The 25,570-nt window shown below is 36.6% G+C and overlaps 1 protein-coding gene across 2 annotated transcripts in view; it reads left to right on the forward strand.

Moving 5' to 3' along the window:
* KLHL1 (kelch like family member 1) overlaps positions 1-25,570 on the forward strand; it is a 476,190-nt gene that overhangs the window by 405,242 nt on the left and 45,378 nt on the right. For both annotated transcript variants that reach the window (XM_043478165.1, XM_043478166.1), the window contains one exon: positions 17,128-17,290. In XM_043478165.1, the coding sequence (XP_043334100.1) occupies positions 17,128-17,290 (163 nt within the window). The remainder of the gene's footprint in view (positions 1-17,127; positions 17,291-25,570) is intronic.

A 25,570-nucleotide genomic window follows, 5' to 3' on the forward strand; every position in this document is an offset into this window, starting at 1 on the left:
CAGTTGCTTGGTTGTGTCCAACTCTTTGCAACCCCAAGGACTGCAGCACGCCAGGCCTCCCTGTCCATCACCAACTCCCGGGGTTTACTCAAACTCATGTCCATTGAGTCACTGATGCCATCCAACCATCTCATCCTCTGTCGTCCCCTTCTCCCCTTGCCTTCAATCTTTCCTAGCATCAGGGTCTTCCTTAATGAGTCGGTTTTTCACAACAGGTGGCCAAAAGTATTGGAGTTTCAGATTCAGCATCAGTCCATCCAGTGAATATTCAGGACTGATTGCCTTTAGGATGGACTGATTAGATCTCCTGGCAGTCCAAGGGACTCTCAAGAGTCTTCTCCAACACCACAGTTCAAAAGCATCAATTCTTCTGCACTCAGTTTTCTCTATAGTCCAACTCTCACATCCATACATGACCACTGGAAGAAACCAAAGCTTTGACTAGATAGACCTTTGTTGGCAAGCTGATGTCTCTGCTTTTTAATATGCTGTCTAGGCTGGTCATAACTTTTCTTCCAAAAACAAGCATCTTTTAATTTCATGGCTGCAGTCACCATCTGCAGTGATATAGGAGCCCCCCCAAAAAATAAATTCTGTCACTCTCTCCACTATTTCTCCATCTATTTGCCATGAAGTTGATGGGACCAGATGCCATGATCTTAGTTTTCTGAATGTTGAGCTTTAAGCCAACTTTTTCACTCTGCTCTTTCACTTTCATCAAGAGGCTCTTTGGTTCTTCTTCACTTTCTGCCATAAGGGTGGTGTCATCTGCATATCTGAGGTTATTGATATTTCTCCCAGCAATCTTGATTCCAGCATGTGCTTCATCAAGCCCTGCGTTTCTCATGATGTACTCTGTATATAAGTTAAAAAGGCAGGGTGACAATATATAGCCTTGATGTACTCCTTTCCTGATTTGGAACCAGTATGTTGTTCCATGTCCAGTTCTAACTGTTGCTTCTTACCTACAAATAGATTTCTCAAAAGGCAGGTCAGGTGGTCTGTTAAGGTCTGTTATTCCCATATCTTTAAAAAAAAATTCCACAGTTTATTGTGACCCACACAGTTAAAGGCTTTGACATAGTCAATAAAACAGAATTAGATGTTTTTTCTGGAACTCTCTTGCTTTTTCAATGATCAAATGGATGTTGGCAATTTGATCCCTGGTTCTTCTGCCTTTTCTAAATCCAATGTGAAGATCTGGAAGTTCACAGCTCATGTACTGTTGAAGCCTGGCTTAGAGAATTTTGAGCATTACTTTACTAGTATGTGAAATGACTGCATTTGTGTGATAGTTTGAGTATTCTTTGTCATTGCCTAAAATGACCAGTGAAAAATTCTATGATTCATATGTAATTCAAAATATATTGACTTGAAATATTTATTTTCCAACTACTTTTTGGTTTTAAAATGTGGAAATTACTCTTTCTTTTTCCTTTTCTCTGATAATAAGTCAGATTGCTGTATCTGGGATATGGGAAAAATAAACGTTTATCAGTTTTAAAAATAGAAAAATTTTCTTTTACTATCCATAATCAATGTCAAATTACATATTTAAGTTCTAAGTTTCAGTGATTTTACTCAATAATTTGGAACTTTATTCTCTAAGCATTTATTAAATAATTAACAAGCTGTGGTCCATGTGATCAGATTGGCTAGTTGTCTGTGATTGTGGTTTCAGTCTGTCTGCCCTCTGATGCCCTCTCTCAGAGCCTACCCTCTTACTTGGGTTCTCTTATCTTGGATGTGGGGTGTCTCTTCACGACTGCTTCAGCAAAGCGCAGCCGCTGCTCCTTACCTTGGAAGCGGGGTAGCTCCTCTTAGCTGCCGCCTCTGGCCTTGTCTAACTCAATGACCATAGCCTTGTCTAACTCAATGAAACTAAGCCATGCCATGTGGGGCCACCCAAGAAGACAGGTCATGATGGAGAGGTCTGACAGAATGTGGTCCACTGGAGATGGGAATGGCAAACCACTTCAGTATTCTTGCCTTGAGAACCCCATGCACAGTGTGAAAAGGCAAAAAGGTAGGACACTGAAAGATGAACTCCCCAGGTCGGTAGATGCCCAATATGCTACTGGAGATCAATGGAGAAATAACTCAGAAAGAATGAAGGGATGGAGTCAAAGCAAAAACAACACCCAGTTGTGGATGTGAGTGGTGATAGAAACAAGGTCTGATGCTGAAAGAGCAATATTGCATAGGAACCTGGCATGTTAGGTCCATGAATCAAGGCAAATTGGAAGTGGTCAAACAGGAGATGGCAAGAGTGAATGTCGACAGTCTAGGAATCAGCGAGTTAAAATGGACTGGAATGGGTGAATTTAACTCAGATGACCCTTATATCTACTACTGTGGGCAGGAATCCCTTAGAAGAAATGGAATAGCCATTATAGTCAACAAGGGGTCCAAAAGGCAGTAATGAATGCAATCTCAAAAATGACACAATGATCTCCGTTTGTTTCCAAGGCAAACCATTCAATATCATGGTATCCTAAGTCTATGCCCCAACCAGTAAAGCTGAAGAAGCTGAAGTTGAACGGTTCTATGAAGACCTACAAGACCTTTTAAAACTAACACAAAAGAAGATGCTCTTTTCATTATAGGGGACTGGAATGTTAAAGAAGGAAGTCAAGAAACACCTGGAGTGACATGCAAATTTGGCCGTGGAGTACAGAATGAAGCAGGGCAAAGGCTAATAGAGTTATGCCAAGAGAACGCACTGGTCATAGCAAACACCCTCTTCCAACAAAACAAGAGAAGACTCTACACATGGACATTACCAGATGGTCAGCACTGAAATCAGATTGACTATATTCTTTGCAGCCAAATATGGAGACAGTCTATACAGTCATCAAAAACAAGACCAGGAGCTGACTGTGTCTCAGACTATGAACTCCTTATTGACAAATTCAGACTTAAATTGAAGAAAGTGGGGAAAACCACTAGACCATTCAGGTACGACCTAAATCAAATCCCTTATGACCATACAGTGGAAGTAAGAAATATATTGAAGGGACTAGATCTGATAGACAGAGAGCCTGATGAACTATGGATGGAGGTTCGTGATATTGTACAGCAGACAGGAATCAAGACCATCCCTAACAAAAAGAAATGCAAAAAGGCATAGTGGCTGTCTGAGGAGGCCTTACAAATAGCTATGAAAAGAAAGGAAGTGAAAAGCAAAGGAGAAAAGAAAAGATATACCCATTTGAATGCAGAGTTCCAAAGAATAGCAAGGAGAGACAAGAAAGCCTTCCTCAGTGACCAATGTAAAGAAATAGAGGAAAACAATAGAATGGGAAAGACTAGAGATCTCTTCAAGAAAATTAGAGATACCAAGGGAACATTTCATGCAAAGATGGGCTCAATAAAGGACAGAAATGGTATGGACCTAAAAGAAGCAGAAGATATGAAGAAGAGGTTGCAACAACACACTGAAGAACTGTACCAAAAAGATCTTCACGACCCAGATAATCATGATGGTGTGATCACTCACCTAGAGCCAGACATCCTGGATTGTGAAGTCAAGTGGGCCTTAGGAAGCATCACTACGAACAAAGCTAGTGGAGGTGATGGAATTCCAGTTGAGCTATTTCAAATCCTAAAAGATGTGCTGTGAAAGTGCTGCACTCAATATGCCTGCAAATTTGGAAAACTCAGCAGTGGCCACAGGACTAGGAAAGGTCAGTTTTCATTCCAATCCCAAAGAAAGGTAATGCCAAAGAATGTTCAAACTACTGCACAATTGCACTAATCTAACACACTTGTAAAGTAATGCTCAAAGTTCTCCAAGCCAGGCTTCAGCAATACGTGAATTGTGAACTTCCAGATGTCCAAACTGGTTTAAGAAAAGGCAGAGGAACCAGAGATCAAATTGCCAACATCCACTGGATCATTGAAAAAGCAAGCGAGTTCCAGAAAACCATCTATTTCTACTTTATTGACTATGCCAAAGCCTTTAACTGTGTGGTTCACAACAACACAGTTATTTTGTTTCCAACTGTGTGGTTTCCAACTGTGGAAAATTCTGAAAGAGATGGGAATACCAGACCACCTGACCTGCCTCTTGAGAAATCGTATGTAAGACAGGAAGCAACAGTTAGAACTGGACATGGAAGAGACTTGTTCCAAATAGGAAAAGGAGTACGTCAAAGCTGTATATTGTTACCCTGCTTATTTAACTTATTTGCAGAGTACATCATGAGAAACGTTTGGCTGGAGGAAGCACAAGCTGGAATTAAGATTGCCAGGAGAAATATCAATAACCTCGCATGTGCAGATGACACCACCCTTATGGCAGAAAGCTAAGAATTAAAGAGCCTCTTGATGAAAGTGAAAGAGGAGAGTGAAAATGTTGGCTTAAAGCTCAACGTTCAGAAAACTAAGATCATGGCATCCAGTCCCATCATTTCATGGCAAATAGATGGGGAAACTGTGGAAACAGTTGCTGACTTTTATATTTTTGGGCTCCAAAATAACTGCAGATGATAACTGCAGCCTTGAAATTTAAAGACACTTACTCTTTGCAAGGATAGTTATGACCAACCTAGACAGCATATTAAAAAGCAGAGACATTACTTTGCCAACAAAGGTCTGCCTAGTCAAGGCTATGGTTTTTCCAGTGGTCATGTATGGATGTGAGAGTTGGACTGTGAAGAAAGCTGAGTGCCAAAGAATTGATGATCTTGAACTACGGTGTTGGAGAAGACTCTTGAGGGTCCCTTGGGCTGAAAAGAGATCCAACCAGTCCATCCTAAAGGAGATCAGTCCTGGGTGTTCATTGGAAGGACTGATGTTGAAGCTGAAACTCTAATACTTCACCTGATGTGAAGAGTGGACTTTTTTGAAAAGACCCTGATGATGGGAGGGATTGGGGTCAGGAGGAGAAGGGGACGACAGAGGATGAGATGGCTGGATGGCATCACCGACTCAATGGACATGAGTTTGGGTAGACTCCAGGAGTTGGTGATGGACAGGGAGGCCTGGCGTGCTGTGATTCATGGGGTCGCAAAGAGTCGGACAGAACTGAAGGACTGAACTTAACTGAACTGAATGTTTTAGTATTTGTACCTTAAAATTAAAAGTGATCAAGAATCAGTATAAATTTCTCAGAGAAGGTATTTTCCTAAAGTTTTATATCTTAGTTTTCTTTCAGACTACTACACAATACTTACTATGCCATTAGTTATCCATAGATTCATACTGCATTTCAAACCATTGAAGAAAATTAATTTGTTAGTCTAGTCTTTAGTTTGCCTAGTTAATCAGGTCTTTCCTTCTTTCTTTATTCTTCCATGGTTTATGCACTCAGACTCCTAGCAAACACCCATTTATTGAGTGTTCATTACATCCATATCACAGTTGTAAATGCTCTGTGAGATTCAATAATTGATCAGAAAAAACAAATCTTACTTTCACAAAGATTGTATATTCTCAGATACAAATTCTAAATTACTTTAATACTATCTGGAAATAAATACAAACATTTTTAAAAGTTGGTAAATCATGGTTGCATTCTTTGCAACTTGGTTTGTTTCAATCACTCAGTCATCTGACTCTTTGTGATTGCATAGACTACAAGACACTAGGCTTTCCTGTCCATCACCATGTCCTGGAGGTTGCTCAAACTCACATCCGCTGAGTCAGTGATGCCATCCAATCATCTCATCTTCTGTAGTTCCCTTCTCCTCTTGCCTTCTATTTTTCCCAGCATCAGGGTCTTTTCCAATGAGTCAGTTTTTCTCATCAGATGCCCAATGTATTAGAGCTTCAGCTTCAGCATCAGTCCTTCCAATGAGTATTCAGGACTGATTTCCTTTTAGAATGGACTGGTTTGATCTCCTTGTAGTCCATGAGATGCTCAAGAGTCTTCTCCAGCACCACAGATTGAAGGCATGAGTTCTTTAGCACTCATCCTTTTTTTTTGTCCAACTCTCACATCCATACATGACTATTGGAAAAACCATACAGACCTTTGTCAGCAAAGTTATGTCTCTGTTTTTTAACACACTGTCTAGGTTTGAGATAGCTTTTCTTCCAAGGAGAAAGCATCTTTTAATTTCATGGCTGCAGTCACCATCTACAATGATTTTAAAGCCCCCAAAAATAGTCTGTCACTGTTCCCATTCCCATCTATTTGCCCTGAAGTGATGGGACTGGATTCCATGATCTTCATTTTTTGAATGTTGAGTTTTAAGCCAGAAATTTGATAAGTAAGAGGAAGAATTTTCTCTAGATAATTGTGTGGAGATTTAAATGATGGGTAAAATTTTGATATGCTACCATAGAGGAAGGCCTTTTACAGTATAAAACGTGAGAGTCATGAAAGATAAAATACAACGTCACATATTTGTCACATATGTGTCAGTGTCACATAGATTAAACACTAACTATTACCAATAATTACAGTGATATTATTATTAGAAAAATTATTTCTGCTCATTTCATACATCTTATTAAAGACTACAAACAGCCTTGTGTACATATCTGAAATGATGTACTACCATCCACTCTGTTTAAAAGCAAAGCACCACAGGTAAAGCTGATCAGCTATCCAGAGTTCTTCACTTATGGGATTTTTCTTCTTGACTTTACATTAATTTCTGAAGGTCAGAAATGCCATCTGACATTTTTTGGAAATGATTACTTTAAAATAATTACTTTATTCAATATTATAATTATAGAAATGAAATACTTTTTTTTAAGAAATTAAAAAAAATAAAACCAAAATGAAGAATATGCCACCTAACATCATTGGCATACCTTGGTATAGGCCAGCATGAGAAAATACTGATAAGCTTCTCTTTCTGATACTAAGAAAATATTCTAGTGGAAGCTTTAATATGCTTCTTTTGTTTTCACTGGATGTTTCTTTTCTGTTGCTTTTCATCCTTTTCCCTATTTCATATCAGAGGATTCGTATAGTCTTTAAAACTTCATTAACAAAGAAACAAATTCTGATTTGAATAATTTATGACTATATTATCAGTAGATTTAGTTTTGAAATTTTGGCTGGGCCCATAGGAAATCCTAAAGATAAATTTGCAATTCCAGGAGCCCCATGTGCAATCAAGGCTTCCCTGGTGGCTCAGATGGTAAAGAATCTGCCTAAATGCAGGAGACTCAAGTTTGAACCTTGGGTCAGGAAGAACCCCCAGAGGAGGAAATGGCAACTCACTGCAGTATTCTTGCCTGAAAAATTCCATGGACAATGGAGTCTGCCAGGCTGCATTCCACTGGGCTGCAGAGAGTTGGACACAACTGGGCAACTAATACTTTCATGTGCAATCACTATCAAAGAGTGGTTAGTAAGAAATATGGTCTTGGTGCAAGTTCCATGGTGTATACGGACAAGAAGTAGTCAATTGTGAGCAGAATATTTTTATAGTTGATACAACAACTAACAAAACCCACTGAAATGTTGTGAAGTAATTAGCCTCCAACTAATAAAAAAATTAAAAAAAAAAAAGAAAATGAAAAAAAAAAATATTAAAAAAAAAAATAAATAAAGTATTCACTCTTTGTTATACTTAACCTGTTTTTTGTTTCTGTTTAGCTCAAATAACTCCCTTCACTTAGATTGTCTTGCGGGTTTCCCTGGGGGCTCAGCAGTAAAGAATTTCTCCAAAATGCAGGTGATGCAGGAGATGCTGTTTGATCCCTGGGTCAGGAATATACCCTGGAGGAGGGTATGGCAACCCACTCCAGTATTCTTGCCAGGAGAATCCAACAGATAGAGAAGCCTGGCAGGCTGTAGTCCATAGGGTTGCAAAGAGTTGGACGTGACTGAAGCAAGTGAGCACACACACACATTGTATTGTGTCTGTGTTTGCCAATATTCTAGTCAACCTTTACATCCTAATTCACTTACCTTATCTCTTGTGAGATCTTCTCTGATCATGCAATTGCAATCCATGGTCTCTGCATTACTTCTCTATTTTATCTTAATAGCAATTTTTGCTTCAAAAGTCAGTAATGCATAGCTACAGGAAAGCTGGAATTTAGAAAAGTAGCACTTCAAAATCTATTACAATTGCATTTTTTACACGTAAAGGTAGCCCACTGAGTCACAAGGATGTTGGTGGTTGGATGTCAGAAGAAGGCTGTGTTATCTTTAGGGATCTCAGGAAGGTCAGGGTGGAATGGCTTGAGATTTTATCATGTTCTTCAAAATGTTACACAATTTGCAACTTAGGAATGGTTTAATTTTAGAATTTTCTATTTAATATTTTTATATCATGATTGACAACAGGTAACTAAAATGGAAAATGCAACAATTTTTAAACAATATTATTTAAAATAACTAAGGATTACAAGAAATCATTCTTTGGCTTTTCATAAGATAAAAAATATATTCATTTATCAAAATACTTAGGACATTTTTTTGTGGAAGATTTTGTACCAGAACTTTAAATTGCCTCAATGAATCAAACATAGATGGAGCCCTCAGAAGTAGAGGCAATGTGTCACACTGGAGTATACTTAAATTTTTAACTTGCTCCTTCACGAGACTTCTTCCATTTTCCCTAAAATAACAATACAGGTTGAAGTTTGATTAGAAAACCAAAGGTCTGATTGTATTGCTGCCATAATCTTCATCAGATTGAATACTTATGTAATGTTAAAAATGTTTCAGATTTTTTTTAAGTGCTTTGCATGTATTAGTTCATTAAATAATGAACTTGAAACAGCCCTATGTGTTAGGTACTATAACTAGCTCAAGTATACAGATCAGTTAACTGAAGCACAAAAGAGAAATATTTCACATAACTGGAATATATACTTAAAAGAATGTGTTGATGAAATAATTGGAGGGGTATGAGAAAGGAGATTTATAAATACATCCTCAGTATTTGAAAGTATTTCCTGAGTCTTTCTTTTTTTTCTCATATTGATTTCCACCACATTACTACAAGACTCTGTAATCTCTCTTATATACCACTGGCATGAACTCACACTTTCTGATTTCTCCATACCACATCTAGTATGATGTACAATAACAAAAGTACAGTTTTATCACATCTCTGCATTAAACATTTTGGTAGCCTCACATTTTTCTTAGGATTAAAAAATACTTATTTGTACACAGAGCCCCATGATGTGTAGTACTTTTATTCTTCAACTTTAATGTATACCATACTGCCTGTTCTTAATTCCCCAGTTTTCTTGTCATACACTCCTTGCAGCTCCTCAGACACACTGCTTCTTCCTGCTGTAAAGCCTTTACACCAAAGTTCCTTCTTCCAAGAATTTCTCACCTCTGATGAATCCTAATCTTCCCCTAGTCATGACTTGTTCACTTTGGGCAAGAGTCATTCCTTTCATCGTGTAGACTGGTACTAAGTTAGTGCCCATTTGGAATACACCTCCCCTTTCCCCACCCACTGTACACTATGCAGATATGTCTTACAGAAGCTATACCATAATTATTGGAAAGCTGTTTGGGTGGTGGGCTTCCCTGATAGCTCAGTTGGTAAACAATCTGCCTGCAACGCAGGAGACCCCAGTTCAATTCCTGGGTTGGGAAGATCCCCTGGAGAAGGGAAAGACTACCCACTCCAGTATTCTTGGGTTCCCTTGTGGCTCAGTTGGTAAAGAATCCACCTGCATTGTGGGAGACCTGGATTCGATCCCTAGGTTGGGAAGATCCACTGGAGAAGGGAAAGGCTACCCACTCCAGTGTTCTGGCCTGGAGAATTCCAAGTCCATGGATTTGCAAGCAGTCAGACACAACTGAGTGACTTTCACTGTCACTGTCATGGTTACTGTTTGGGTGGTGAATAAATCCAGAGAATGGACTTGTATAATAATGAAATTGTGGTTAGCTGACTGCTAAACTTCTATGACAACCCCAGTTTCATATATCTACATAAAATGCACATGTACACACACACACAAGACATGAATGAAAGAACTTAAGAAACTTGCAAGTTTGGCATATTATTGGTGAGAGACATTCTGCCATAGCGCTAGCACCATAGTCATTTTCTAATGTGGCAGTCACTCTCAATCCTGAGTGCACAGAAGAATCACACATATGTTTAAAAAACTTTTTAAACATACCTGCTTTAAGACCTAAGCCCAGTACAGTGAAATCAGAATCTCTCTAACTCAGACACTATTTTTTTTTTTTTGAAAGTTTCTAAATGATTTCAGTGGGCAGCCAAGACTGACAATCACTATCTCAATGAAGGAAAGAGTGAAATACATCAGTACAAACTGTGCTTTTTCTCTTTGCTTGTGGATCAAGAAAAATAATATTTTAACCCTAAGTGATTTTGTAACAGTGCATGTAAAATATCCCTAGTAACTTAGTCCAACTTGTTCTACCTGTGGTCAACATTTTAAAAATATATTTTCATTAACCAATGTTTATTTTACATCATAATTATATAGAGGAAGATATTTATAGAGAGGGTATTGTATATATTTGAAGAAGGAAATGGAAACCTGCCCCAAATTCCTTCCTCGAAAGTTCTAAGGGCAGAGGAGCCTGGCATGGTTTTTCAGCCCATGGGGTCACAAGAGAATCAGACACAACTTATTGACTGAACAACAGTAAAAATTGTATAATTATATACAATTATAACATTGGGAAAAATTTCACATTTTTTTTCTCTCCTTCTCTCTTTTTCTCCCTTTCTATAAATATATAAATAGAGGTATTTAATATTTTAAGAGATTATTACAGAGTAATGTGAGTAAAATATATGCTTACTTATCTATTTCCCTATTCCTCATTACATAAGGCTTTTTTTGGTTTGTTTAATTCTTTGCACAGAGCAACTGTAAAATGTTCATTCTTATAAGCTATTGCTTAGTAATTCATTGCTCTTGAAGTAAAAGTATATAATTATAGTGGAATTAAGTCTCCCTAATGATTAGTTATAAATATTTACTAGATGCTACTATAACTTCCATGATGATTATAAAAAATAATTTAGAAAATAAAATAAAAAATAAATTGTGCTCAGAAAGTCATATGCATATTATGAAGCCACTGATGAGTTAAATATATTTTGTGACTTCCATTAAGGAATATTTATTCAACTCAATGGTTAAGTTAAAAGAAATTTAAATGCACTATTATTCATTTAAAAATAAATTTGTCTACCTAGGCAAAAGGAAATCTCATATTTCACAGTTTCATGATTTTTAAATTATGTAAATAATGGTAAATATATAAAAATTAAACAATACTAAAAATACTTAAAGGTTTTCATTATTTATCATAATTAGAATATATATTCTCTTTAAACTGGAAGGACTGAGAGTTTAGAATAAAGTTAGCAGTATTTTGAATGGATAATAGCAACATGGACAGATGATTTCTTTCTCAGGAAAACAAATTAATATACCGGTTGCATTAATATAAAAATAGTAAAACGAATATTTTGAGGTAAATTATGTAAGCGTTAAATTTTACTTTTAAGCTAAACTTTTTGCAGAAGTTATCTGTCAAAATGACTGCCTCCAAGATCGCTCTTTATATTTAAAGACCTTAATATCCATTGTATTTGTCTGTGCTCTAAAGCCCGTATGGAAAGTGTTTAGCTTTAACTTGTGGTATTTTATCTGACAATTAGTAATGGATTGATGTCTTCATTGAACTATCTTGAAGAAAATTTATAAGAAATTTTCTAATATTTATACAGCAGAATTTTCAGAGGTAATAATACTATGTCAAAGCTGTATATTGTCACCCTGCTTATTTAACTTATATACAAAGTACATCATGTGAAATGCTGACCTTGCCAAAATTGCTGGGAGAAATATCAACAATACACAGACGACACCACCCTTATGGCAGAAAGTGAGGAAAAACTAAAGAGTGTCTTGATGAAAGTGAAAGAGGAGAATGAAAAAGTTGGCTTAATACTCAGCATTCAGAAAATGAAAATCATGGCATCTGGTCTCATCACTTCATGGCAAATAGATGGGGAAATAATGGAAACAGTGACAGACTTTATTTTCTCGGGCTCCAAAATCATTGTAGATGGTGACTGCAATCATGAAATGAAAAGACACTTTCTCGTTGGAAGAAAAGCTATTACCAACCTAGACATCACATTAAAAAGCAGAGATATCACTTCACCGACAAATGTCCATCTAGTCAAAGCTATGGTTTTTCCAGTAGTCATGTATGGATGTGAGAGCTGGACTATAAAGAAAGCTGAGCACCGAAGAATGGATGGTTCTAAAACGTGGTATTGGAGAAGACTCTTGAGAGTCCTTTGGACTGCAAGAAGATCAAACCAATCAATCCTAAAGGAGATCAATCCTCAATATACACTGGAAGGACTGATGCTGAAACTGAAACTCCAATACTTTGGCCATCTGATGTGAAGAACTGACTCATTGGAAAAGACCCTGACGCTGGGAAAGATTGTAGGCAGGAGGAGAAGGGGACGACAGAAGATGAGATGGTTGGATGGCATCACTGACTCAATGGACATAAGTCTGAGCAAGCTCCAAGAGGTGGTGATGGACAGGGAAGCCAGGTGTGCTGCAGTCCATGAGGTTGCAAAGAGTCAGAGACACGACTGAACGACTGAATGACTGAACTGAACTGAGGCACTCTTAAAGGATAGGTATACGGAGATGCAGGAAATAAGGGATTTTTTTTTTTTTTCAGTGTCACACAGCTGGTAGAAACAAACTGAAATTTGAGCTCAGGCAATTACCCTCTATTGTCAATGTTGCCAACAAAAATATTCTGCTGTTTCTATCAACATTTATGATACCAATGAAATGGACCTATAAAAGTTGCTTATTCATACAATGTAATAGCATATTCAATGGAAAATAATAAATGAATGCCTCACCTAACAACCTGAATGAATGTTAAAAACATAACTTGAAATAGAGAAGACACAATATTTTTTTCCTACACCTAGCCCTGATATTCTCACTCAAAATACCTTGATTAATTAAAGAACTTTAATATATAAAATCTTCCAAATATATTTGTATGTTTATTGTGCATATTCCCCATTAAAATATTATAAAGTATTAAAAATTTGTAAAAGCTAGATCATAACACTTTCACTAAATATTGTTAATTTTTTTCTAAAGTGCTACACTTAAATAACAATTTCATAATAAAAATAGCTGTTCCAATGTTTTTAACAGTTTTTGATACTGAAACACTTTTAAAATTTTTAAAATATAAAATATGATTGTCAAAAACTTTCTCTCAAAGATGTTTTATTTATATCTTGATTATTCTGATTATCAGCTATATCAAACATTTTATATTCTTATAGGACCTTCACATAGCCTCTTCTATAAAGTTCCTCCTCTGTCCATGGGGTTGCGAAAGAGTTGAACGTGACTGAGCAACTAAACAGCAATATAAAGTACAAAATTCCTGGCAGGCTACAGGGATTTCCCAGACAAGAATACTTCCCAGGCAAGTACATACATATGAACTTGAAGGTTCATATGTAGGGGACTTACTGTAACCTCAAAATTAAAAATATCATAGGTCAAGTATTTTTATAGAGTGTATAACTGAATAAATAGTCACCAGCAAATTAAAACTTGTAAAATGCAAAAAAGCAAAATGGCTGCCTGAGGAAGCCTTACAAACAGCTGTGAAAATAAGGGAAGTGAAAAGCAAAGGAGAAAAGGAAAGATATGCCCATTTGAATGCAGAGTTCCAAAGAATAGCAAGGAGAGATAAGAAAGCCTTCCTCAGCGATCAATGCAAAGAAATAGAGGAAAACAACAGAATGGGAAAGACTAGAGATCTCTTCAAGGAAATTAGAGATACCCAGGGAAATTTTCATGCAAAGACGGACACAATAAAGGACAGAAATGGCAGGGACATAACAGAAGCAGAAGATATTAAGAAGAGGTGGCAAGAATACAGAAGAACTATACAAAAAAGATCTTCATGACCCGGATAATCACGATGGTGTGGTCACTCAACTAGAGCCAGACATCCTGGAATGTGAAGTCAGGTGGGCCTTAGGAAGCATCACTACGAACAAAGCTAGTGGACGTGATGGAATTCCAGTTGAGCTATTTCCAATCCTGAAAGATGATGCTGTGAAAGTGCTGCACTCAGTATGCCAGCAAATTTGGAAAACTCAGCAGTGGCCACAGGACTGGAAAAGGTCAGTTTTCATTCCAATCCCAAAGAAAGGCAATGCCAAAGAATGTTCAAACTACCACACAATTGCACTCATCTCACATGCTAGTAAAGTAATACTCAAAGTTCTCCAAGCCAGGCTTCAGCGATAAGTGAACCGTGAAGTTCCAGATGTTCAAACTGGTTTTAGAAAAGGCAGAGGAACCAGAGATCAAGTTGCCAACATCTGCTGTATCATTGAAAAAGCAAGAGAGTTCCAGAAAAACATATATTTCTGCTTTATTGACTATGCAAAAGCCTTTGACTGTGTGAATCACAATAAACTGTGGAAAATTCTGAAAGAGGTGGGAGTACCAGGCCACCTGACCTGCCTCTTGAGAAACCTGTATGCAGGTCAGGAAGCAACAGTTAGAACTAGACATGGAACAATAGACTGGTTCCAAATAGGAAAAGGAGTATGTCAAGGCTTATTTAACTTATATGCAGAATGTTTTTCTGGGCTCCAAAATCACTGCAGATAACATGCAAAACAAAGGAAAACTATCAAAGGAGACCAATAGAAGTATTGTAGTCATTAAACATAACCAAAGACATTCAGCTCCTTCTGAAGGGCTATAAGTAATATTCTGAACCATATCTTGTGAGCTATCTTAGAGATACTGAAACCTCTAGCAGGTGGAGAGTTTAACTACATGATGACCAGACTGTAGTCATGACATAAGCTGCCACAATTCTGAGAACTGGCCTCAAGAAATGCAACGCAAAAACTCCTGGAACTGAAGATTAACTATATTTAAAACAATCAAGATGGTGCTGGTCGGACTATTGGTGACCAACTTCAAGATGACCGTCAAAACTGACTGTGGTATTTCATCAAGTAACTCCCTCTTTCCACTATAAAAGCTCTTGTGGGGGTGGGGGATAGTAGGCTACTTGGACAGGCACCTGCCCTTCTCACCCTGTACTTTGGTTGCTGACATTCAAATAAACCAAACTTTCCACCAACCTGGCCCCTTTGGTGTCTTTTGAGGAGCAAGCAAACAGACCCCTGGGTTCTGTAACACTTATTCCATTTTAATTAAGCATTTATTGACTAAGTTCAATGAAGTCAGGGACTTTTGTTTATTCACCTATATGTTCTTGGCACTTTGGTGATAAGAAAAATTCCTTAAGACATAGTAGACATTCAACAAACAGTAATTGAATAAGATAATGAATCCATGAGTAGATTAAAAGTTTGTCATTTTACTTTCACATCTGTGTTGAGACACAATTCCCCATGAGGCTTTCACATTTTTACACAACTTTTAAATAAGACAGTGAGTTCCCCTCCCCCAAATTTTTATAACAGAAAGACTAGTAAGATAAAGATAGTTCCTTTCTCCATAGTAAATGGCAGTCATACTTAAAAGCATGAAGAAAATGTCTCCTTCTGGAACAATGGGTATATAAGTTTATTGTCCATTATATATTAATTTGCTTCCAACTTCAAATGAACTTACAACTTATTAAATGTACAGATTTCATCTAACTATTGTCAAAGCAAAAAAAAAATAAGGTGTAATAGATAAACAGACAAGGAAGACTTTATTCAATGCTATTGCAATAAGGAAAAGAGGTCAGAATTGAGGCTGAATGCACCTCCACTAAAACAAAGGGGAGGGGGAAGTTTTTGAGAGCTGGAATGCATGGGTGGATCATAGGTAGTCTATGTTCACAAATTGGACTTATTTAAATAAAGGTAAATTGAATTTCCTATCTTCCAAACAAGAGGTAGACTTACAACTTGAAGCAAGGTGTCAGATGAAATTAAGCTCTTACTCTTGCACAGAAACTGGGAGATAAAAACACTAACTTTCCTGCTGATTATATTCCTAGGTTCTTGAGAAAGAAAGGACGGGGCTGTAACACTAGCAATAGATTTTTTAAAAGACTAACTTCTCAAAGGGACAGAAAACTTGGAATTTGCAATTATAAGTTGTTTAAAGTAAGTGCTTTAAGGAAAGTGAGGTCAGGATTCTAGAGGCAGGAGAATCCTGTCTCAAGTCTGGTCAACATGAAGGAGATGTTAAAGTCCTCTTGGCATAACCAAGACTGGGAAATTAGGGCTTGGAGAACTGATTAAAGAAAAAAATGTTGATACTCTTGACTATTGCCAGTGTTATGATAATAACTATCTTTCTTCTATGACCCGGGAGCCTTGTGTCTTCTCTCAATATACATACTTTTGTGGCAGTCTAACTTGTCAGCTAGCAAATAGGGTAAGAATCACAGATACTTCAGAGTTCTTAACAATCAGACATTGTGCTTTGAACCTTGTGGAGAATTCACCAGAATTCCCCTAATGAGACCACTTCAGTAAATATAAACATAATATTTAAATACTTAGTGATTGTTTAACATTTAAGAAAATTCATCTAATATAGAAGTGAATTGACAGGAAAAAAAAAAAAAAAACAAAAACCAGTGTGTAAAAGTTGTATATGTCTTCTATTGTTGACTCATAAATAATTTAATTGCTTGTGTTTAATAATTTCAGCTTATAAGAAAAGAGGTATTGTATTCTCTAAGCTTTAGATACATTTATTATGTCTTGATAGGAGAACCAAAACTTAGAGGACCCTAACCTGAAATTCAAACTAATTATATTACACTGCTTAATGCAGTTTTTCTGAATGTGAAAAAAGAAGTACTTTAAGTGGCAGTGTAGAAACAGTCTTCAAAAGTAGAGGCATAAGATGCATCATCTCTGGCTTTTAGATTTTGAATCTTCATATGATCATAAATAAGAAAATATATTTTCCTTCATAAAGCATCTAGGTCATAATATTTATATGGATTCCTTTATGTTTTCTTGTGAATGAGATGGTTCAATTAATAGTGACTAGTTTCGACCTTAGTGAAATCATTTGTTAACAGGAGCCTATTCTGAATGGCATAACAGCTGAATAACAGCTTTTACTGTTAATTTGATTTGAGAACCTCACTGTGCCATGATTCATTCACTTTTTCTTTCTCCTTTACTGCAGGTGTGACGGTACTGGAAGGCCCTATCTATGCTGTGGGAGGACATGATGGCTGGAGTTATTTGAACACAGTGGAGAGGTGGGATCCTCAGAGTCAGCAGTGGACATTTGTAGCTAGCATGTCAATTGCCCGAAGCACAGTTGGCGTGGCAGCATTGAATGGCAAGTGAGTAGACTTTCTTTTTCTTTTTTTAATCTGAAAAAAGATTTTGAGTGAATGCTCTTTTAAAATAACATTTAGCAAACTGCTTTGAAAAAATTCTTTTTAAAAAATTTTGGTTTCGATTTTTTTTTTAAGTCTTCATGGATTATTGACAGTTCAAGACTGTGTATTTTCCCAATTATCACTTCTTGTAAAATAAAAACCAAACAAAAATAAGAATGACCAAAAGCCACCCCAAACCCCCAAAATATACAGAATAGGGAATTCTACTCAATACTCTGCAATAATCTAAATGGCAAAATAATTTGAAAAAGAAGATACATGTATGTGCATAACTGAATCACTTTCTTGCATACTTGAAACTAATATTGCTAACTATTATTGTTATATAGTCGCTAAGTTGTGTCTGACTCTTTTGAGAACCCATGGACTGTAGCTCACCAAACTCCTCTGTCGATGGGATCTCCTAGGCAAGAATAATGGAGTGGATTGTCATTTCCTTCTCTGTGGGGTCTTCCAGAACCAGGGATTGAACTCCAACATAAAATAAAAATTAAGAAGAATAGCCAAAAAAAATGGAAAACAAAATGAAACAAAAAACAACAAAAATTCTCAAATTTCTTAATCTTAATTACTTATTTAAAAGTATCAAATATATTTCATGAGAATTATGTGAGCTGCATATTTTAACATTTCTGGTGAAATAGTCTGAGGAGCCTTTTGAAACACTACCAAAATTTGGTACTTAATGTTTTTTGCCTGATTGTATCAATCTCTCTACTTTTCTCCTTTTCCATTCCTATCACACTAAGTCAGGGATTTTCAAACTCAACACTGATGATATTTTGAGTCAGATAATTCTTTGTTGGCTGTGAGGTTCTGTCCTGTGCATGTACAATGTTTAGTAGCAGACTGGCTTCTATCCTCTAGATACCAGCTGTACCCACCTGCCCAATGTGATAACCAAAAGAAGTCCCCAAATACTGTCTAATATATCCTCTGGGGTGGCAAATACACTCCCTGTCACTGCCATGAGAAACTCTGCCCTAAACAAAGATAATAACACCTCTGGCATGGACTACTGCAGAAGTCTCCAGTCTCCTTCCTTCTCTTCCCCCTAAAGTCCCCTTGCTAATGCAACCAGAGCTGCTTTGCAAATACAGGTAACGTATCAGTTCCATTCAAGAATCAGTTCTCTTCAAGAACGTCTTAAAATTAGAATACAATGCCTACCTCTAAAGTCATCCACTGGATCTTGTTTCTGCCTACTCTACAAGTTTTTCTCAATACATCAGCCAAATTGCCCTTTCATTTTGCTTCAAATGCAGCAACTCTAACTCCACTCAATCCCTTCGAGTATATATTTTTGCCTAAATGCTATTCCTTACAGTCTTCACATGCTTGGGCTTTTATCATTGCTCAAATTTCATCTCAAAATCTGTCCACATAGACAGTTATTTACTCTTCCTTTTATTTAAAATAGACCACCCTGCACACTATCCCAAATTGTTTACAGTTGATAAAATTACATATGCTATTGTTTTCTATTTTTACTAAATATACATGGTCAATAAATGTTGGTATCTGTCTGTAACATTCATTATTTTATCCTTGGACATATTGCACATTCAATCTAGTTACTGAATAAGTGTTGAAAGAATTGCTTATCCAATTAAGTGATAACTTTTAATAATTTAATTATCTTTGACAATTTTTTCCTAAATATATGTGAGTATCTATAAAGTTATTATTATATCCCACTGTTAAAATATAAATAAACTGCTTCCCTCAGCTAAATTGTACATACATGCATTCTTTGGCTTTAAAAACTCTAGGAAATTCACATTTTAATGGCTATACAGTAATTTCTTTTATGCCAAAAAGTTCCCAAGAAAACACACAAAACATTATAAATGTAAGCGAAGACTATAATTTTAAGTAACTAGTGCTGGCCTGAAATAAGCAGACTGCCAAATATGACTCCAGCAAAGGCAGGTTTATTCAGAATTAGCACAGAATTGCAATTTTGGACCTACAATAATGGTGAGCATATGCATAACCCAAAGGGTATGAGGGAGAGAAAGCTTTTATAGAGGAAAAGGAAGTTGAGAAGGTTAGAGTAAACAAAGAGTGTTTTTTCCCTGGCTTAGTCATTTTCATGAAAAAGAAGAGTCTTTCTTTCTGTTGTGTATGTGTGTGTGTGTGTGTGTGTGTGTGTGTGTGTGTGTGTATTGAGTCATTTCTAACTCTTTGTGACCCCATGGACTGTAGCTTACCATGCTCCTCTGTTCATGGGATTCTCCAGGCAAGAATAATGGATCTGGCTGCCAATTTCGTACTTCAGGGCATCTTCCTAACCCAGGGATGGAACCCATATCTCTTGCATCTCCTGCATTGGCAGGTGGATTCTTTACCACTGCACCATCTGGGAAGCCTGTCTTCCTGTTGGGCTCTGCTATTATCATAGGGCGTAAGAGCTCCCTATTTCCATCTCTCAGTTGTCTTTAATTGAGGTTTCTGTTTATAAATTATTTACACTGGTCTCTGACTTTTAATATCCAAAATATCTAAATATATCTAAAACACATATCTACAGTAATGTGCCTAAAATAATCCTCAAATTTAGATATTATACATGAAAAGATACATTGAATACTATTAGATATAAACTTTTGGGCACCTTCATAACTATACCTTTAGGAAGAATCTCTACAAAGTGAGTTGCAAGACAATTGGGATTGAAATATTTTCTAGCTTCAAAGGACTATTTTAATTTAAACTTTGTCTTTGGTGCATGCATGCATGCTGTCACTTCAGTCATGTCCAAATCTTTATGACCCCAAGGACTGTAGCCCACCAAACTCCTCTATCCATGTGATTCTCCAGGCAAAAATACCCCAGTGGGCTACCATTCCCTTCTGCAGGCTATCTTCCCTACCCAGGGATCGAACTGATATCTCTTACGTCTCTTGCATTGGCAGGCCAAGTCTTTAGCACTAGCACCACCTCGGGAGCCCTGTCTTTCATAGGATTTGCCAAAATGCTTTTTCAATAGTATCATGCAAAAAAATGTCTTGCAAACTGACCAATAACAAATTATCATGATTTGCTTTGAAAAATAATTGTTTTAAATGTAAAATGTTTTTATTAGTGTGAGGCTAAGTTTCAGTAAATTGCTCATTCTATTTCATCAGATATATATTCACAGAATATATAGCAATATTTTCTACTTTTATCAATATTATTATGTCCATTTATGATTTTAATTGCATATATTTTGGACTCTCAAATTTCATATTTTATGTATTTATCAATCTGTGATTTCCCCAGGCTTAGGATTCAGTTTTCATTTAGGTTTATTGTACACTTAAAATTAGGACTTCCTGGTGAAGAATCCGCTTGCAATGGTAAAGATCCATTGGTAAAAATGGTAAAGACAATGCCTGCAATGCAGGAGACTCATGTTTGATCCCTGGAGTGGGAAGATTCCCTGGAGAAGGGAGTGGCTGCGCACTCCAATATTCTTGCCTGGATAATTCCATGGACAGAGGAGCCTGATGGGCTAGAGTCCATGAGGTCACAGAGCCGGACATGACTGATCAACTAACATCTTAAAATTATATTATTACTGTCATATATACTTCCTGAGAATCCATTTAGGAATTTGCCTAGAAATAAATATTTCCAGGGTAATTAGAGAAAATGCTCAGTTCAGTTCAGTTCAGTTCAGTTGCTCAGTCGTGTCTTACTCTTTGCCATCCCATGAATCACAGCACGCCAGGCCTCCCTGTCCATCACCAACTCCTGGAGTTTACTCAGACTCACATCCATCAAATCGGCGATGCCATCCAGCCATCTCATCCTCTGTCGTCCCCTTCTCCTCCTGCCCCCAATCCCTCCCAGCATCAGGGCCTTTTCCAGTGAGTCAACTCTTCATGTGAGGTGGCCAAAGTATTGGAGTTTCAGCTTCAGCACCAGTCCTTCCAATGAACACCCAGGACTGATCTCCTTTAGGATGGACTGGTTAGATCTCCTTGCAGTCCAAGGGACTCTCAAGAGTCTTCTCCAACACCCACAGTTCAAAGCATCAATTTTTCGGTGCTCAGCTTTCTTCACAGTCCAACTCTCACATCATAATGACCACTGGAAAACCATAGCCTTGACTAGATGGACCTTTGTTGGCAAGTAATGTCTCTGCTTTTTAATATGCTATCTAGGTTGGTCATAACTTTCCTTCCAAGGAGTAAGTGTCTTTTAATTTCTTGGCTGCAATCACCATCTGCAGTGATTTTGGAGCCCAGAAGAATAAAGTCTGACATTGTTTCCACAGTTTCCCCATCTATTTGCCATGAAGTGATGGGACCAGATGCCTTGATCTTAGTTTTCTGAATGTTGAGCTTTAAACCAACTTTTTCACTCTCCTCTTTCACTTTCATCAAGAGGCTTTTTTTTTTTTTTTTTTAAATCATCTGGTTACTGCTTTATTTTTATTTTTTTTAATTTTTTATTAGTTGGAGGCTAATTACTTCACAACATTTCAGTGGGTTTTGTCATACATTGATATGAATCAGCCATAGATTTACATTATTTCCCCATCCCGATCCCCCCTCCACCTCCCTCTCCACCCGATTCCTCTGGGTCTTCCCAGTGCACCAGGCCCGAGCACTTGTCTCATGCATCCCACCTGGGCTGGTGATCTGTTTCACCATAGATAATATACATGCTGTTCTTTGAAACATCCCACCCTCGCCTTCTCCCACAGAGTCAAAAGTCTGTTCTGTACATCTGTGTCTCTTTTTCTGTTTTGCATATAGGGTTATCATTACCATCTTTCTAAATTCCATATATATGTGTTAGTATGCTGTAATGTTCTTTATCTTTCTGGCTTACTTCACTCTGTATAATGGGCTCCAGTTTCATCCATCTCATTAGGACTGGTTCAAATGAATTCTTTTTAATGGCTGAGTAATATTCCATGGTGTATATGTACCACAGCTTCCTTATCCATTCATCTGCTGATGGGCATCTAGGTTGCTTCCATGTCCTGGCTATTATAAACAGTGCTGCATCAAGAGGCTTTTTAGTTCCTCTTCACTTTCTGCCATAAGGGTGGTGTCACTGCATATCTGAGGTCATTGATATTTCCCCTGGCAATCTTGATTCCAGATTGTGCTTATTCCAGCCCAGCGTTTCTCATGATGTACTCTGCATATAAGTTAAATAAGCAGGGTGACAATATACAGCCTTGATGTACTCCTTTTCCTATTTGGAACCAGTCTGTTCCATGTCCAGTTCTAACTGTTGCTTCCTGACCTAGAGAAAATGTTAGATCTATACATTTGATATATTTCATCTGATAATGCAACCTTACTTTTATCTCTTAAAATTAGTCTCTTTTTATTTTGTGCCTGTGTTTGTGCTCTGTCACTCAGCTTTGTCCTACTCTTTGTAACCCCATGGACTGTAGCCTGCCAGACTCTTTTGTCCATGGAATTTTCCAGACAAGAATACTGGAGTGGGTTGCCATTTTCTACTTCAGGGGATCTTCCCAACCCAGGGATCGAATCCACCTCTCTTGCATCTCCTGCAGTGACAGGTGGATTCTTTACCAGTGTTCCACCTGGGAAGCCGCCAATGTAGTTTAGCAGTTTTAATTTGAGTATAGGTTTACCATTATTCTTTCTGAACTTTATTTACATTTGTTTGGATTTTTGAACATCGCAGATATTATATTTTGGTTTACATATGTTCATGTATTAATCATGCATTTAGTAGTGCAATAGAGAAGAAAGTTTAAGTATTTATGTTTATAGTAACCATCTTATTAAAATGCACATGTCAGTTATATTATTTTTCAATTTATATATATTTTCAAAATATATATATATTTCAATTACAATGATAGATCTTCTAGGAAGATAAACATGGTAAACTAAATGCAAATGAAATGTTTTTCTTATTTCTTAATATTTATGCTTGTCTTCTTTTTAATAAATTCCTTTTATTTTTAGAACAACAACATAAATATTAATATCAGGTGACCTCACCTGTCTTTTAATTGGAAAAGCTTTAATACTTTGGTGTCTATGTGACATTAATTGTTATTTGGGATACTTATACCAAGCGATTTTAAGGGCCAGATCTTATTATTGTCTATAATTTCATTAATGAAAATTTTATTTTAAAAAATCATATTTGGTATAACATTTTATTAAATTTTCTTAAAATGTATAAAATTGTGTTTTCTTATTTTTTCTATTATATGGTACTTTAAATAAATATCATGACTGTAATCATTATTATATGTGCAGAATAAAACCAACTCATTCTTTTTTAATTATTCATTTAATATTTTGCTGCATTCTATAGTCTATTTTTTATCTGTTTGGTCTACATGGATAAATGGTTTTGTTTTTTTGTTGTTTTCCTTTTTTTTTTTTTAACATGGATTAATGGTTTTGAAAATCAATTTCCTAACATTTTCCGTGATGATATGAAGCTTTTCTTATAAATCGAGAGGCTTTCTATAATATATCTGTTATGGTTCTACAAACATGAGAAGTATAAATATTTGAGCATGAGAAATGATAGAAAAATTATATATATTTATATAAAATCACATATATTCCATTTAAAAGTTATATTTTACTGAGATTCTAATATTTAAAAGAAAGTAGTTTTACATTACTTCCAATCCTATGACTAATAAAATAATTGATTTTGTGTTGTTATATCTACTTTTGTACTGTTATTATCCTCCTAATTTCTTATATTTAGGTGTTAACATTATTATTCATTTTGTCTTAGGTTTTCTCAGTGACATTCTTCTGTTTTTGTTTCTCTTTTTAATCAAATATGTGCATAGGATGAAGCTCTAATTGTTTTCCCTCTTGTTTTCTTATTCATTAATTTGAACTTGGCTTGTTGTTTGTTCAGTTCCTGTCTCACTCATTGAGACCCCATGAACTCACATACCAGGCTTCTCTGTCCTTTATTGACTCCTGGAGTTTGCTCAAATTCATGTCCATTGAGTCAATGATACCATCCAAACATCTCATCCTCAGTCATCCCCTTCTCCTACTGCCCTCAATCTTTCCAAGAAACAGTCTTTTCTAATGAGTCAGCTCTTTGTATCAGGTGGCCAAAGTATTGGAGTTTCAGCTTCAGCATTAGTCCTTCCAATGAATATTCAGGATTGATTTCCTTTTAGATTGACTGGTCTGATCTCTTTGCTGTCCAAGGGACTCTCAAGAGTCTTCTCGAGCACCACGATTTTTCTCTATGGTCTCAGCTTTCTTTATGGTCCAACTTTCACATCCATACATGACTGCTGGGAAAACCATAACTTTGACTCTACAGACCTCTGTCAGCAAAGTAATGTCTCTGCTTTGATAAGCTATGTTTGTCATAACTTTTCTTCCAAGAAGCAAGCATCTTTTAATTTCATGGCTTCGGCCACTATCCACAGTGATTTTCTTGGAGCCCAAGAAAATAAAATCTGTCACTATTTCCACTTTTTCCCCAACTATTTGTCATGAAGTACAGGGACTAGATGCCATGATCTTAGTTTTTTGAATATTGAATTTTAATCCAGCTCTTAAACTCTCCTCTAACACCGTCTTCAAGAAGCTCTTTAGTTCCTTTTTGCTTTCTGCCATTAGAATGGTATCATCTGCATAACTGAGGCTATTGATGTTTATCCCAGCAATCTGGATTCCTGGTTGTGATTCATCCAGCCCAGCATTTCACAGGATGTACTCTGCATAGAAGATAAATAAGCAGGGTGACAATATACAGCTTTTATGCACTCCTTTCTCAATTTTGAACCAATCTGTTGTTCCATGTCCAGTTCTAACTGTTGTTTCTTGTCCTGCATACAAGTTTCTCAGGAAGCAGGTAAGTTGTCCTGGTAGTCCCATCTCTTTAAGAATTTGCCAGTTTGTTCTGATCCACACAAAGAATTTAGTGTAGTCAATGAAGCAGAAATAGATTTTTTTTTTTCTGTAATTTCCTTGCTTTTTCTATGATCCAGTGGATGTTGGCAATTTGATTTCTGGTTCTTCTGCCTTTTTGAAATCCACCTTGTACATCCGGCAGCTCTAGGTTCACGTACTGCTGAAGCCTAGCTTATAGGATTTTGAGCATGAACTTGCTAGCATGTGCTTAGTTTTATTTATTTTGTCTTGAAATTCAGAATTTCACAAAGTAGTATTAATAATTGTCTTGTAGTTTTTTTTGCCTTAGAATAACAAAATTGTCATTTTAATAGTGTCCACTTCTTGC

The sequence above is a fragment of the Cervus canadensis genome, chromosome 9 (genome assembly GCF_019320065.1).
Source record: "Cervus canadensis isolate Bull #8, Minnesota chromosome 9, ASM1932006v1, whole genome shotgun sequence".
NCBI lineage: Eukaryota > Metazoa > Chordata > Mammalia > Artiodactyla > Cervidae > Cervus > Cervus canadensis.